The 16,922-nt window shown below is 42.0% G+C and overlaps 1 protein-coding gene across 5 annotated transcripts in view; it reads right to left on the reverse strand.

Moving 5' to 3' along the window:
- Positions 1-9,900: 9,900 nt before the first annotated feature.
- Positions 9,901-16,922, reverse strand: part of Trappc8 (trafficking protein particle complex subunit 8) — an 82,645-nt gene continuing 75,623 nt past the window's right edge. For all 5 annotated transcript variants that reach the window (XM_029471852.2, XM_021150458.3, XM_021150457.3 and 2 more), the window contains exons 27-29: positions 13,456-13,601; positions 11,830-11,919; positions 9,901-10,917 (exon numbers count right to left, since the gene is read on the reverse strand). In XM_029471852.2, coding sequence (XP_029327712.1) covers positions 10,683-10,917; positions 11,830-11,919; positions 13,456-13,601 — 471 coding nt within the window. In that variant the 3' untranslated portion in view covers positions 9,901-10,682. The remainder of the gene's footprint in view (positions 10,918-11,829; positions 11,920-13,455; positions 13,602-16,922) is intronic.

Consider the following 16,922-nt stretch of genomic DNA (forward strand, 5'->3'; position numbering starts at 1 on the left):
TCAAACACCTGCCTCTGCTTCCAAGTGCCGGTATTAAATGCTTGCACATCACACTCAGTCCCTCTTTTTTTTTTTTTTTTTTTTTAATCTGTACCTTAAAGCAGATTGAGAAGTTGAATTTCAAGCCGGATCTCCTTCCTCTTCATGGGTTTGCTGGCAAAATGATACTTTTTTTATTTTTTAAAGCCATGCTTAATTTCTGAGAGAATGATGTCCTGTTATCCATGATCTTGCTACATTACTGACGATTTTAAGTTTTCAAGCGGTCCATTCCTGCATCCCCTCATCCCCCAAATCAGTTTAAACTATAGCCTGTCATAGTCCCAGCACTGTCCTTGCTGCCCAGGAGCTGCTCTCAGACTGCTTAGCAGGAATTCGTCTGTGATAACAGGTAAGTCAAAAATGGGAGAAAAATCATTACTTTTCTGAGAAGTTTCCGGTAAATTACCATTATCATGTTTTGTGTTTTATTGTCTGAGATGAACTCCTGGAAGATTTTAAGTTTCTGTAAGCATTTTCATAAGTGAACACAATCAAAAATTTTCTAAGAACAAAACTTGATGCATTAGCCTTCTTTGAGAACTTGAAAACTGTTTATACCATGTCTTCTGTTTTTATTTATTCCATAAATGAAAGCATGTAGGTTGTCTAGCACAGCTCCTGGTTTCGAATTCATCTGGCAACCATTTTTTCTCTTCTCTTTTAACTAGATAATTCCCCCCTGGAGGTACAAGTGTCTAGAGTCCAAAGCTGGGGGAAGGTTTGTCCTTTGTGGTTTATAACATTCCTAGTAGTGTATCAAATATGTCACCTGGAGAATTCGATTGGGTATCTTTTTAAAGATATGCATGCACACACAATAAGTACATAAATGTAATTAAACAAACAAACAAAAAACACTGCAGGGTGGTGTGGCACACGCCTTTAATCCCAGTACTAGGGAGGCAGAGGAAGGTAGAGCTGAATTTGAGGCCAGCCTGGTCTACAGAGTGAGTTCCAGGACAGCCAGGCTATATAGTGAGAATTTGACTCTTAAAACAAACAAACAAACAAACAAAAACAAAAACTCCAAATCCACCCATATCTTCTTTTCTTATAAGAGTCCAATAGGCACTAGACACCATACCATGCAGAGAACACTGCTTACTGCCTGGCACACTGGAGCAGCAGTCAGTGGCCTATGCTATGTACCTTGCAAACTGACCTTCCACAGTGCAGTGATGGGTACTTCATTCCTCCCCCAGACCCCCTTGCAATAATCTATGGAAATCACCAAGTCCCACCCTCCCAAGCCACCATGGACGTGAGCTATGTTTTCTACCTCCCAAAAGAATCTCAGTGAATTAGTGGTGAATACCTCATACTCAATAGTTTTTGGAGAAGTTTCATGTAGCCCAGATTGGCCTCAAACTGTCTGTGTAAGCAAGGATGACCTTGATCTTCATCCTTTAGCCTCAACCTCCCAAATGCTGGGATTACAGCATGCGCCACCATGCTTGCCCAGTTCTATGTGTAAGATTTTTTAAAAAGACATGGCAAATTTGTTTGTTCAGTCTTCCTTTTCCTGTGACATGGGTCTGATCCTTGTGAGCATACAATGGAGTTAGTTCTGGACTCAAAGATGGCAGGTACGCAGCTACTCCACAGAAAATAACAGACAAATTTAGAGGATGTGGCTCATTTATTATCAAAGGGTCAGGTCACAAGTAAGGCAAACTTTCATGCTCTAGTCTGACACTCGACTCCTGCCCCGCCCATCAAATGCACCATCTGTTCCTGACAGACAAAGCCATGTGGGGCCTGAGGACTGCACCACCCTCTTCTTAGAGCAGCTGCCAAAAAATTCTACTTCATTCCTTGGGTGGTTGACCCTGCAGTCCAAACATAACTGATGATACCTGAAATGCATGCCTGCCTGGCCCCAGCACAGCCATCTAAAGCAGGATTTCAGAATCACCTAGATGTTTCTTATAACCAAATCCTAGAGGAACCAGCCCAGACCTAATGGCTCAAATTCCTTAAGAAGGCATGGCGCCTACAGTGTATTTTTAATCAAGAGACCTAGCGATGCAATACTCTAAAAAATATCTTTTACATTCTGGAGCTTTTGCTGGACCTCACAGGCAGAGTTAATAATATACCCTGTGGTTACTTAAGACTGCTAGCCTACTGTGTGTGTGCTCAAACTGCTTGTTTAACCTGCCTCTAAGAAAACATCGGACTACCAACCTCACCTGCCTTGGATTTCCTAAGGTCAACTTTTATAACCTAAGCAAATGCACAGCTATAATTGTAAGGTATGTACTCTTCTATGTCCCTGACGCAATTAACGTCTGTGTGTCATTTGCTGAAAGCAGAAAATACAGAAGTTGAAAGTAACTTCCTAAAATCTACCATAAAGGTTTGAAAGCAATGATTTACAGTTATTGGTTAATACTCAGTGATGTCTGTTATCTGGGTCAGTTGGGATCTGTTGGAGCCAGTGACCTAACCCCTTGTAAAACTGTTCAAGATTGCTGTAAAGTATCCCATCCCTTCCCCATGTGATGCTTCTATGCTGTTTAATAAACAGTGCAGCCGGGCGTGGTGGCGCACGCCTTTAATCCCAGCACTCGGGAGGCAGAGGCAGGCAGATTTCTGAGTTCGAGGCCAGCCTGGTCTACAAAGTGAGTTCCAGGACAGCCAGGACTATACAGAGAAACCCTGTCTCGGAAAAAAAAAAAAAAAAAAAAAAAAAAAAACCAAAAACCAAAAACCAAAAACCAAAAAAAAAATAAAAAATAAAAAATAAAAAAACAGTGCAAATCCTCTCTTAGGGGCTGACACAGACAGACATACACAATCACTCAGAGACACACTAGAGAAACAGCAGACTCACACAATGGACCCACACAGTCACACAACAGACACACACAGGGACAGAAAGACACAGGTTCAGACTCATACAATAGACAGAGAATACAAGACACAGGAGAATGAAGTAGAGAATTCAAAACTGGACTTGTTGGTTAAATGTCTCAAAGGGAAGTGGTTTGATTTCTTTCCTTAATGGGACATTGATGCATTATTGGTGACTCGGAGTTAATTACTATTAAGTTATAACTCCCCTCCCATGTGTGTGTGTGTGTGTGTGTGTGTGTGTGTGTGTGTACATGTAAGTGTAGATGCCTCTGGAGTCCAGAAGAAAACAATGACTCTCCTTGAGCTGGGGTTAGAGGAAGCTGTTAAGTGGCCCATTGTGGGTGCAAGCAACTGTTTTCAGGCCTTTTGTAAGAGCATTGCATGTTCTTACCACTGAGCAGTCTTCAGCAACCAATTCTATAGTTTAAAAAGCTCACCAGAGAGGCTGGAGAGATGGCTTGGTGGGCTAAAATATTTGTTATGCTTGCAGAGCACCAGTTTGGTTTCAAGCAATCAAATCCATAAATAACCATCCAAAAATCCATTCTAGGGAAACTGACTCCCTCTTCTGACCTCCATGTGATCTAGACATACAAATGGTACACATGCAGGCAAGACACTCATACACATAAAATAACAAAAACAAAACAAACAACAATAACAAACAAACAAAAATCTTTCACACCAGGCAGAGATGGTACACACCTTTAGTCCCAGCACTTGGGAGGTAGAGGCAAGCAGATCTCTTGAGTTTGAGGTCAGCCTAGTAGTCTACAGAATGAATTCCAGGACAGCCAGAGCTACACAGAGAAACCCTGTCTAGAAAAATAGCAAAGAAACAAACAAAAAGGAATCTTACAGACACTAGCCATGGTGACACATGCCTGAAATGCCAATACTTAGGAGGCCAAGGCAGGAGGATTGCTGGGAGTTCCAGGTCAGCCAAGGCTTTACAGTGAGACCCTGTATTTAAATAAATAAATAATAAAATAAAAAAAGAAAGGATAAAAGAAACCCTAATCAGAGAATTCCTTGATGTGGCAGGGTTAGGGCATCAAAGATAGGCTCAGGGCAGAAATCAATGGCAGAGGAAGGCCTCCCCTATACCTTGAACTACATGTAATGAAACATCACACGACAGAAAAAGGCTGAGATTTCCAAACAGGAAAACTTGGGTGCTATGCAAGTGACTGATATGGGCTGGAGGTCATTACAGCTCCTGCGTGTCTTAGCTCTCCAGCCTGCTTCTGTTCTTGGCTTGATTAAACTATCTCTATTTCTAAAACTACGCACATGGCTCTAGTCCAATTCTTTGTTCTAGGATAGAAGAACCTGGATATCTCAGCAGATGCCCTTTGGACTTAGAACTTAGTCTTATACGTCTATACAATAAACTCATTTCCTCTTTGTTTTTTTTGATTAAAGAATCACATTTCTGGGCAAGGCTTTGGAATTGTCTACTAGGAGCAGGGAATGTTGGGAGGTAAATACCACATTCTGAAAGCCAAGGGGAGCAGCAAATCTGGCCACAGTCAGCCTTCTCCACCAGCTGGGGGGGGGGGGGCTAATAAAATGACCCTAGCAATCAATTCTGTGCATTTAGAGTTTGACAGGTGAAAATTTGAATTTAATTTAAATAAAATTGCAGAACTTCATCTGCATAAACCTCATTACCAGTTCCCAGTTCCAAGCAAGAAAATTGAGATTGTGGTTTACATTTTCCAAACAACTATTTCCAAAGAAACCCATTTCTCTGTACATTAGCCAACATTTTCGAGTGACTGCTGGAGTCAGAGAGCTGTCCCATGACTCAGCGCACTTGAAGACAACCTGGTCCGGGACGCAGCACCCAGAGGCTCACAGAAGCTTTCTATCTGGGAAGCTAGCACGGGGTTCACAGACTGCTATTCCCTTCTCCTGATACACCATTTGGCTGGGTGTGCTTTATCAAACTGTTCTATACATAGCGTAGCTCCTTCCCTGGGAGAGACTGGGTGATGCTATTGAAGATTGGAACTCTTGCCAGATGACCTAGCATTGCCTTTAGACTTTTATTTATGACAGGAAAGCCACAGCGTTTTCCTTTTGTAGTTGTTGGGTGTGGCATGGGTGCTGAGGATCGGATCCAAAGTCTTGCACCTGCTCCACACACACCCTAGCACTGAGCAACACTCCCACGCATTTTCATTTGCTTTTATGTGCATGCTGTTTTTCCTGAAAGTCTGTCTGTGCACCCTGATACCCACAGGTCAGAAAAGAATGTCCTGCTATAGACAGCGGTAAGACACTGGGGGGCAGGGGGTGCTGGGAATTATACCCAGGCCCCTGGAAAAGCAGTTGGTACTCTTAACTCCTGGCCATCTAGCCAGTCCATTTTGTAGTATTTTAAACCTTTCCTTTAAAAAAAAATTATGACTTAGAAAATGCCATGTAAATGTATGTGTGAGACATCTTTTATATCTATAAATTGATTCAGTGATCCACAGAAATAACATGTGAGTGCCTGTATGAGTTTATGTGCCCTGAGCCTATCTTTGATGCCCTATTCTGTCACATCAGCATCCTCTGATTAAGGTTTGCTTTATCTTCTCTCTCTCTCTCTCTCTCTCTCTCTCTCTCTCTCTCTCTCTTTCTTTCTTTTTTCTTTCTTTCCTTCTTTCTTTTCTTCTTTCTTTCTAAATACAGGGTCCCTCTGTAAAGCCTTGTTCTTACCACTGAGCAGTCTTCAGCAACCAATTCTATAGTTTAAAAAGTTCACCAGAGAGGCTGGAGAGATGGCTTGGTGGGCTAGAATATTTGTTACACTTGCAGAACACCAGTTTGGTTCCAAGCAATCAAATCCATAAATAACCATCCATAAATCCCATTCTAGGGAAACTGACTCCCTCTTCCTCTCCTTCTGTCTTCCTTCTTTTTTTGACAGTGCTTTGTGTGCCTCTAGCTGTCCTGGAACTCGCTCTGTAGACCAGGCTGGCCTCAAACTCAGAGATCCGCCTGCCTCTGCCTCCTGAGTGCTAGGATTAAAGGCGTGTACCATCATTGCTCAGCCTCACATCTGTAGTGTGTAATTATTAAAAAACAATCCATGCTATGGCCAGCTAGGCACCAGTGCTCTTCCAGCCCAGTACATAACGTGAAACAGAGGTGGGGTGTTTCTCCTAGCTAATGCCTCTCCCAAAAACACGGGCTCTGCCTCTCCAGAGCTCCAAGATCTCTTAGTCCTTGCGGCCAGCTGCTGCCAAACCGCTCGGCACTCCCAGTTTCCGTGGCTAGCTGGGGGGCACACTCTTGCCAGCCAGGGCTCTGCTTTGGCTACCTCTTCCCTGGAGCGCACCTGAGATGCTGCGAAATGTAAAATACCAGGCAATCTTAGTTTAGAATCAACAGATGACACAACCGCTGGGCGCGGAATATATCATCCTAAACCATCATTTATTCTATGTTAGAAATCTGTTAGAATCCACCACCAGATCTAACAGTTCCTGGTCTACATACTGCATCCTTTTGCTCTCGCCTCACCTTCCATTCTCCTGAGTTCGCTCTTCCTCGCTCAGACCCGGAAGACCCGCCTCCTCTTGCCCAGTGATTGGCTTCTTATAATCTTTATTATTCCATCAGTTAACTAGGGAAAACACACATCTCTTCTTTTAAGATTATTCTCAGCCTGGCGTGGTGGCACACACCTTTAATCCCAGCACATGGGAGGCATAGGCAGGTGAATTTCTGAGTTCGAGGCCAGCCTGGTCCACAAAGTGAGTTCCAGGACAGCCAGGGCTACACAGAGAAACCGGGTCTCGAAAAAACTAAAAACAAACAAACAAAAGATTATTCTCTAGGGGTGATTTCCCAGAAGTAAGTTCTCATGCCGCTTTGGCTACTCTTAATAATCCTCAACACAGTCTCCTAAATGTCCAAGAGTGGCCTCAGGGAACACATTTCCCTGGGGAGACAGTTCTCCTTGGGTCCCTAATACTTGTGTTAGCAGTATCCCATCCTTCACTTTCCAATAGCCTTCAGAACAGAGATGCCTCCTGTCCAGAGCTGGCATATTGCTGTGCATGGAAGCCTGCAGGCTGGTTGCAGCCTATAATTATAATATGCTACAAATACTTTGTAATACATAGGTCAAATTGCAGCTACTTCATGATCAACTGATGAAAGCCCATTGGGACAAATAGTTTGACAGAAATGGCTAATTTAAATTTGGAAATCGTATTATATGAGTTGTTTCATTTTCTTTAAAACAGTCTCACAGCTAGTTTTTCTTACCAAGATTTCATTTAATTCTGATTCACAGCCAAAGATATGTTATTGGTTGTCTGTGGGACCTTAAAGTGGGTTAGGTTGGCTAACGGCTGGCACCTGTTGCCTGCCCCATGATCAGAGACAGCCTTGGAAGCTAGAAACTGTCATAAGGACAGCCAGATAGGGCCATAGCATTCTTGGACAATGAAGAAGGGAAGTTGGTTAAAGACTATATACTTAAAAAAAAAACAAAAACAAAAACAAAAAAAAACAAAACAATAGGTATGGGGCCGGAGAGAAGGCTCAGTTATTAAGGGTGTTTGCTGCCATGACCAACAATCTAAATTTGATCCCTGGACCCAAGTGGTGTAAGTAGAGGACTAAGTCTCACATGTTATCCTAACTTCTACATGATGCACTTGTATACACACACACACACACACACACACACACACACACACAGATTTGTAATTTAAATGTTTTAAAAGATGGTTAGTTACCTTCGGGTAGGTCAAAAGGTGACTGCAGGTGACTGTGATGCTCAGCTTGAGGCTGTTATTAAAAATGTGTGGTGTGGGCTGGGAATGTGACTGACTCATCTGGTAGAGTGTCTCCTTAGCATTCACAAAGCCCTGGGTTCCATTCCTAGCACAGAATAAAAATCAGGCACAGAGGCACACACTCATAATCCCAATACCCAGAAGGCAGGAGAAGCATCAAAAGTTTAAGGTCACATGCAGCAAGTTGGGGGCCAGAATGGGCTATGTGAGATCCTGTCTCAAAATATGAATAAATTGGCTCCAGCTTCTTTATGGGTACCTGCATATGCGTGGTATACACACACACACAAATAAAATTCAGTAAAAATCTTTTAAAAGCAAAAGCTATTCACCTCTCCCCCCTCAAGTTTGGTGTCACTTCTTACAACACTAATTTCACCTTTAGATAGATAGCTTAATGGCAGCACTGACTGAAAGCTGTATCTCTAGCGCCTCCCTGTGGATATGGCTTCATGAATCCCTTGCTATGGTGAAACCTTGCAAAGGGAATCCTGACCCCCACAATGTCTTTTTTTCCTTTAGTTCCCAAACACACCAGGATCGCTTCCCTAGAGTGACTTCAGCTCAGCCTTGGCCTCTCTTTCTAATCTGTCTGCATTCCTATTGTTTCCATGTCTAGTCTCTACACAGGCTCCAAGTACAAGCTCCTTGGAGTTTTGTGCTGAATTCCCACTAATGGAAACTTTGGAGTTGGTAGTATCCTCTTCTTAGCTATACTGAAATCAAGAACTGGCTCCACTGCTCTTTCTGTAGGTTCATATACATATCTGGAGGATGAATGGGAAGATTTGGGCAGCTGCCATTAGCTTACAGCCACCTGAATTCAATGTTCTAGGTTAGTCTGAAAATATGCTTCACCCCCTTTTCCGCAAGGGTATTTTTTGCTAAGTTTAAAACTGTGGCTTAGGGGTGGGGGTGTAAGCTCAGTTTGGCTTCATATGCTTTCTCAACACATGCTATATTTAGTGGACCTATTTCCCTGTGCAAGAGTGGGAGAGTTCTCAGAATTTTAAACTCCTGCCAGATAAACCAGCTTTTCTTTTAGCCTCTTATTTGTGACAGAATCACTGCTCCAAAACTGCAGAAACTGGGTGCAGTGATATATCCCTGTAATATTAGCACTTGGAAGGGAGAGACAGGCTCAAAAATTAAAGGCTACTCAAAAATAAAGTAATTTCTTTAAATTAAAAATTGAAGTTAAGCACAGTAATGTACTAAAAATTAAAGTAATTTGACAGCATCAAAAATGAAAGTAAATTCTATAGTAAGTTCAGGGCCAATCTGAGATACACAAGACCTGTTTCAAAAAGTAAAACAACCCACTATTCAACTGGTTTTTATTATTCTTATGAAGTCACTTATCAGATTTAACTATGCTGCTCTTCTGGACCGGGTTGACTTGTCTAAGTGCATGAGGTCCTGAGTGGCAGTTGCAGTCTGTGAGCAGGCATTCAGGGAGGGAGGAAAGTGTGTGTGCTCTGGCCTTCACTGCTTGCCTTCCTCTACCTTGGGTGATTTCCCAGCACACACGCAGACAGAAGTGGCATGATCTGACAGTCATCTGGATATCTGTGAGGTTCTCCACACTGCCTGTGTTTTTCCTCTTTCCAGGCTCCACCACATCAGTAGTTCTCTTACCTTCCTTCCCTCCAGCTCAACCTCTCCCTCCGCTTGCTTCCATTTACATATTTCTCCTGACTTGCACATTGGCTCCTCCAGGCTCGTATCTGTGCCTGTCTCTACACTGCTTCTTGGAAGGGAAAAGATCCCGAAAGCAGTCTCCATCACACTGCCAGCCTCCCAGCTCTGTGCTCTGTTCTAGAGTTTCCCACGAGAAGAGACTGAGTGCCTAGTGCTTTAGTTTCCTGCTCAGCTCAGCTGTACCTGTGGGAAGCCACAGGAAGTCTGTATACCCAGCACCAGAGCCTGTGCAGCTGTGATGGCAGGTTGGCAGTGCTGCTGCCCTTCCCACCAGGGTAAAGACAGACCATGCAGACCTGCACACAGCATCAGACAGGACATGTGCAAAAAAAAAAAACTTCATCTGCTCTTCAAGAACAAAGACCATGCTTCATTTTTGAATAATGGCAATGAAGCTTTCACAGGAAACTAGGCTAGTGCCTACTGTACATGTTTGACATTTATTTTAAATAAAGAATATATTAAGTCCTCACAAAGCCAGGTTTTAAAAAAAGGCATCTAATAAATTTATACAGTGAATAGTATGTCTTTATTCTATTTACAGTAAATTTGTTATAAATATAATACATTTTTGAAAAGCTTATTTTTAACTTGAATAGATTTATATTTTAAACAGATCAACTTAATTGTTAAAGTTATTATAATAAAGAATATGATTTAATGACAAAAATCTTATTGTGAAATAGTGTGACAGTAAGAGATGAGCAAAGGAATAAAGTTGAACTCCTTCCAAAACTATGTTCAAAGCATCAGAAAAGCTTTTTGTTTTTACAGTTATGTATAAGCCATAGGGACACCACACTGAAATGTGAGTGTCTGTAACCAGAGTTCAAAACTGGTCTTACAGAACTGTTTGGGGCAAGGCAGGAAAATGTGTATTTAACACTCTATAGAATTTCACAGTAAAGGTAGGACCTTTAGACTAATGGCTTAACAAGAGTATTGCCAGCAAGGCTTCTCATTCCTCAGAATCACCTTCTAAGAGTCAACCACCCGATAAGTTGCAACAGCAGACTTGGGACTTTTTTTTAAGACACGGCTTAATAAGGTTTATGGATACGTTGAATTCTGTATTATAAGAATGTAAATTATAACCAGGTTTAAAAGGAAAAAAAAATGCAGTCTACACATTCTCAGCCCAGAGTACTGTGTCAACTAAGTGCCAAGTCCCTGTCTTTTGCAGTGATCAGAGAACTTCCTTAACAAGTTGGGTATTTCAAATGCTGCTGTAAAACCAATTCCACAAAGTCGGACTGAGTCTGTGACTCTGAGCTGTCACGCGTTATTGATGATAATCAGAGCAGGCATGGAGTTCTGCTGACTTGTTTCAAATACTGTAACGTGATCCGATAACTTGGCGAATACTCTTGGAGTTCCAAGGTTATAAACGCCTGTATGAACAAAGCATGCCTTCAGCTGCAAACTGTGCATCTCTTGGCTTTTCAGCTGGAGCTTATACTGTGTCTGTCCAAGCCACGTGAATGATCCGTGAGTTTCCAGTGCCTCGGGACTACAGGAGGAAGGAAATGGTAAGTTGTAAACCTTTCCCTTTATGTTTTTTTCTCTCAAGTTTTACATCTTTCTTTCACCAAATCCTCTTATTTCTAGGAATTATTTATGAAATTAGTAACAATAACATTATTACTGTAACAATCAACCATGTGCTAGAAGTTATTGCTATTTTCTAAGAACAATACCAAGACAGAGTATTCATTTAATGCCATTATAGAATGGCATTTAGTAAACAAGGAAGCATGATTTGAAGCTTAGCTCTTAATGTCTTGGTTAGGCACATAAAAAACAATTGTGTGTAAAAGAATGTCCATGATATTAAACTTTATAAAACCACACAGTGAAAACAAAACAGTGCCTAACAACACAGCATAATCTAATGAGTGTGTGGCACATACCAGACAAGTCTACTGTGCTGGGATCTTAAGGCGTCATCTGAGGTGTAACATGACAACCTAGAGTGTATTCTTCAGATGACTTGGTACCTGCAGAGCCAGAAGGCATTAGATTCCCTGGACCTTGGTTATAAGTCACCATACAAGTGCTGGGAACCAAACACAGAACTTTACAAGAGCAGCAAGCGCTCTTGACCACTGAGACATTTTTCCAACCCCAGGTTTATTTTTTAATACAAAAATGTCTGAGACAAACTGCTGGCTCTAGGAGAATTGGATATTACAGTATAATGTAGACTCCCTTGTAAATTACTATTTTCAAATCAGGGGGGAAAACTTCCATATTTAATAGCACTGTAAACACTTCTTTGATACCATATAAACAAATCTAGGGCATGTTTGAGTTAACTTTATCCATGTTAGGCAAGGATTTGCATAATTTCAAAACACTGAATTGCTTTAAAGGATGCTAATCTTTGGGCTACAAAATAACCATTCACAAAATAAATTCTTACCTTGTTGTTTTATGCCGGAGATCAACTATTACATCTACATCAGCCTTAGAACAGTTAGAAAGTAAAAGGGTGACTGGGACTAAGCAAAGGCTGTGGAAGACAACAAACAAAGCTATTAGCCATGCACTGACTTCTCAGAAACGAGTTTCTTAAAAATAACACAACAAGACTTAACAGAACACAAGTCTAAAATCAAATTCAAAAAGAAAAAAAAAGTTCAGTCACAAAATCATTCTAGGTAACTTATTTTGTAAATAAAATACATTTATAAAATCCCTCCATAATAAATATCAGCACGTACACTTTCTATAAGCAATACTGTTAAGCAGAAGTGTTGTCTCTAGAGACAAGCATGGCTTAGGGCAGGCTGGTGCTATGCTCAGTCTGCATCATCTCTTCTATTTAAATTACAATTGTGTAATTCACAAGAGAAGTGAAATCTCTGGAGCTTACACTAGGCTAGTCCGATTTAATCCTCTAATGCTCTAATACTCACAGCTTACTGAAATGTCCCTAGAAAGGAGATGCAGACATGTGTAAGCATCCCTCCTGGATCAGTGTGCAGCATCCCTCACTCCTCCTGCTGCCCTTCTAACCCTCAGACTCTACTGACATGATGGTCCACCGAGTGTTCGAACTCTCAGGGCATTTTAGACTTCTAACCTTTTCTCTCTCCAACTGCCCACTGCTGAGACATCACTTCCATCTGGTGCTCCCTCCTGCTTTCCTGTTCCTTTCCAGCCTTTCCAGCATTCCTCTCTCCTTGGCTCACCACTCACCATTTTTCTTCTCTCTCATCACATCCCTCCTCAGCTCTACCAAGGTGACTTCCCCAAAACCCTGAACATCAGTTGTCACATATATACTAGTTCTAAGAAAACTCACTCCATCTTATACCTGTAAATGGATGGCCTTTTCAGTGTCATCAGATATAGAACGTTTTATTTTTAAAACTTTGTTTATACATTAAAGTCATTTCTCAGCATTACAAACAAATCATTCCCTATTGATATTTAGCATTTGAAAGTTCCCCCAAGGGTTAGGGATGTTAGTTTGCAAGATGGCTCAGTAGATAAAGAAGACTGCTGCCAAGCCTGACAGCCCGAGTTTGCTCCCTGGGCCCCACATAGTGAAAGGAAAGAACTAATCTTGAAGGCTGTCCTTTGACTTCTACATGAATGTCAAGGAATGTATTCATATATATATGCAAACAATACAAATAAAACATAAAAAATAATCTTAAAGGAATGATAACAGTCTGAGTTCCATTGCTAGTCATGCTGTAGGTCTCATTTGTGTCTAAACCAAAATGATACAAATTTTCCCCCTAGCTTTTGACTTTATGAGAAACCTTACAACTCAAATAGAAAGCTTACGATACCTGAGAAGTGGTCGGGACAATATCCATCCTCAGTAACACCCAAGGTGACAGTATGAGTGTGTGTGTGTGTGTGTGTGTGTGTGTACACACTTGCAAACACTAGTAGTAAAGACTAAATCACTTAAGACTAAATGTTATTTTAAATTTCTTTTCACATATGGGTTAATGTTCTTATCAATATTAATTTTTTAAGAATGGGTGTCTTGTACATGTACATAGAAAAATTTAATAGAAAACCTCCAAACCTTTTCTGATGAAATGGATGGTGAAATGACTCCGGATAGTGGAGACTTGTTTTAATGAGATTAGAAAGCTGATCTACTGATGGTCTTGTGGAAACTGTAGTGTTTTCTGGCCTGAAAAACTTTAATAGTTCCATTTCTGGTGGCTCCTGAAAATAGACAAAAAAAGGATTAATAATGAAATGATGCTTTAATAAAGTTACAGCATACAGACTTTTAAAAAACCAATGAAGACAATGTAATTATAGGTTTTTTTATTGCTATTATTTAAACTAACAGCTGCTATCATTTGCAATATAGCCTTGAATAAACATTAATTTCCATTTACCTAACAATTCCATACATTTGCTCTATGATCTTATATAATTACCCTAATACTTTTCTTATATGTAAATTTAGATTCCATAACTGATCATCTCAATGGTTGGTATGATTCTTATTCAATAAAACTGTTTAGTACTTAGGCTGTGGATATTCAATTATATAGCACCAGTTTAAAATTAAGAATGGACCAAAAAAAAAATTCCACCTTGAAAATATATTGCTTTATTTCACAAATTTAGTGTTTCAAATGTATATGTGATCACACTGTGAACCCCAAGATTGTATTATTTACTGGATAAACCTGTTTCTAGTTGTAGTGTGGCTCAGCTCTAGCACACACCTTTAATCCAAGAGCTTTCTGTAAACAGAATTTAATCTAAGAGTTTATTGTAGGGGCTGGAGAGATGGTTCAGAGGTTAAGAACACTGGCTGCCCTTCTAGAGGTCCTGAATTCAATTCCCAGCAACTACATGGTGGCTCACAACCACCAGTAATAGAATCTGATGCCCTTCTCTGGTGTGACTGACGTGAGCAATAGAGTACTCATATATATAAAACAAACAAATAAATAAATCTTTTTTTAAAAGGGTTTATTGTAAACAGGATTAAATAAAGTCAACCATACATAGGTCAAGAGGCAGAGCAAGCAACTAGTTGAGAGGAAGTAAACAGAGGAAATACCATAGAGAGTTAAAAGGGAGTCAGGAGAACAGATAGAAAGAAATACAGGAGGTAGAAGGGAGGGACATTCAGTTTGAAGTTTTTTTGGAGACAGTGTAGAGAAAGAGAGCTTGCTTTTTCCTTTTTGGATGTCAGCTGAGAAGAACTTCGGCTGTGTGCTTTCTCTGCCTCTCTGAGATAGCAGACTCACCCCAGCATTTGGCTCCCGAGTCTTTATTGGTAAAATCAAATGTCTGAGACTTTGTTAAAACATATAAATATATGTACACATTTGGGGCAGTGAACTGCACAGACAGCCTGGTCTCCATTTGAGCACAGGCCTGGAACCCCAGTGACCTGGTGGGTGGTGACTTCCTCCTTCACAGGACGGTAAAGTTTGGCCAGCCTCCTGGGCCCCTGGCTCCTGTCATAGGTACAGCCCCCCAGCCCTCTGCAGAGAGATATGTGGCCATCAGTCACATAGGCAATGCCCCAAGCTCCCGGTATTGTCTGGACTCCATCCCCACAGTTACCTAGCAACAGCCAGGTATGCTCCTCCCCTGGCAACAGCAAGGTAGCCCGCCCCACTATTAAAGGAGCTGCTTGTCCCCTCCTCCTTCTCTTGCTCTCTTATCTCTTACTCTCTTGCTCCCTTGCTTCCCCTCTCTCTGCCTTCCCTTCCCCCCTCTTTTTTTTTTTAAAGATTTATTTATTATATGTAAGTACACTGTAGCTGTCTTCAGACACTCCAGAAGAGGGCATCAGATCTCATTACGGATGGTTGTGAGCCACCATGTGGTTGCTGGGATTTGAATTCAGGACCTTTGGAAGAGCAGTCAGTGCTCTTAACCACTGAGCCATCTCACCAGCCTACCCTTCCTCCCTCTTTCCACATGGCCATGGCTGCCTGTTCTACTTCTCTACACTTCTCCCTCTCTCTGCCTTTCTACAATAAACGCCTTAAAACCATGGACTGTCTCATCTCATTGGGAACATCTTCTAATGTGTCTAACCTCCCAGCGGGAAGCCTCCCTGTGCTCTAGCCACAGCTGCTGCCTGAGCTGGCCAAACTCTTTCCTCCCTACAGTAACCTGCCAGAGCTCTCCTCCCTGCCCCTTTTCCTTCGGTCCCTGGGAGGGTCTCCACTTTGTTCCCAGCTCTTCTGTGTCTGGGATGTCCGAGAGTGAGAACCTGATTGTCCCTGGCCTCTGTGTGGCCCAGGGACCCCAGAACCAGCTCTTCTGCGGTGCCCAGTGGTCTGTGGTGCCTGAGAGTTGGAGTCCAACTCCGGCAGGTCCTCGGGGACCCCAGACTGTGCCTTTTCCCACCCCCAGAGTGGGGTCCTGTGGCTTCCCACAGTCTAATGCCCACCTGACAGTTCTGTGGGGTTGCGTACAGTCAGACTCTCTGCATCCCTCCTCGCCCAGTGGCCCTAGCCCCAAGTGGACGTGGGAGCCCATTTTTTGTCCCCATACACACATATAAATAAATATATACACAAGTATATTACTTAAAGGCTAACATGTACTGGGGAGATAGCTCAGCTGGTACACTGCTTGCCTGGTGTGTACGGGTTCAAGAACCTGCACTCTATAAAGCAGGCACAGGGGCACGGCTGGAATCCCATGCATGCCTTGTATCCTAGCCCTTGGATGATGGAAGCAAGAGAATCAAGAACTCAAGGCCAACCTCAGCTACACAGCCAGTCTGAGGCCAACCTAAGCTAACTCTTTTTGAGACAGGACTTTGTTTTTTCTTAAGAAGAAACTGAACAACAAACAGCATCAAAATGAGCTCACACTGGTCATAGATGCAGTTCCACGTACTTCCCAGCACAGCTGATTCTACCTGAGCAGTGCGGAGTGCTTATGAGGACTAAAGGAGAACAACAGCAGCACTGCCACACACAAGCAGTGCAAGCTAGCACTCTCTCCTAAGCTGTGGGCACCTCAGACTCAGTACCACAAGGCTTTGCAGCTCACCTTTGCATTCCTCCTCCCTCAGTCATTGTTCCAGGAACCATTGTTCTGGTTTTTAGGTTGGAAAGTCATTGTTCTTTAGGTTGGAAAACAACCAAAATGAACTAAAATAGCCATTGAAAATTAAAGAGCTATCATATGGACAGGTTTCACAAACATGACCTATCCCAAAGGACCTAGATGACAATAAACCCTAAATGATATCAGCACACATTTGGAGCCCAAGCTCTGCTTTAACCCCTAAGACTCAGACAGGCAGGCCCGTTTAATCCAGAAGACCAAGAGCTGAGGAGGACTGGAAGAGTTTCTGCAGAGCAGCTAGGATCTTTCTCTCCACCTGAGTCTGGGTTAGAATGTGTTTCCATTTGTAACAACTCTGTTTGTGACTACCTTTGATTTTAAAAGTTTGAAAACTGCATTATTAGGGATGAAGAGACAGCTCAGGGGTTAAGAACACTGTCTGCTCTTCTAAAGGACCTGGTTCACAACTATCCCTAACTCCACTTC

This window comes from Mus caroli, unplaced genomic scaffold, assembly GCF_978045245.1.
Source record: "Mus caroli unplaced genomic scaffold, Mus_caroli_1 scaffold_19, whole genome shotgun sequence".
Classification (NCBI taxonomy): domain Eukaryota; kingdom Metazoa; phylum Chordata; class Mammalia; order Rodentia; family Muridae; genus Mus; species Mus caroli.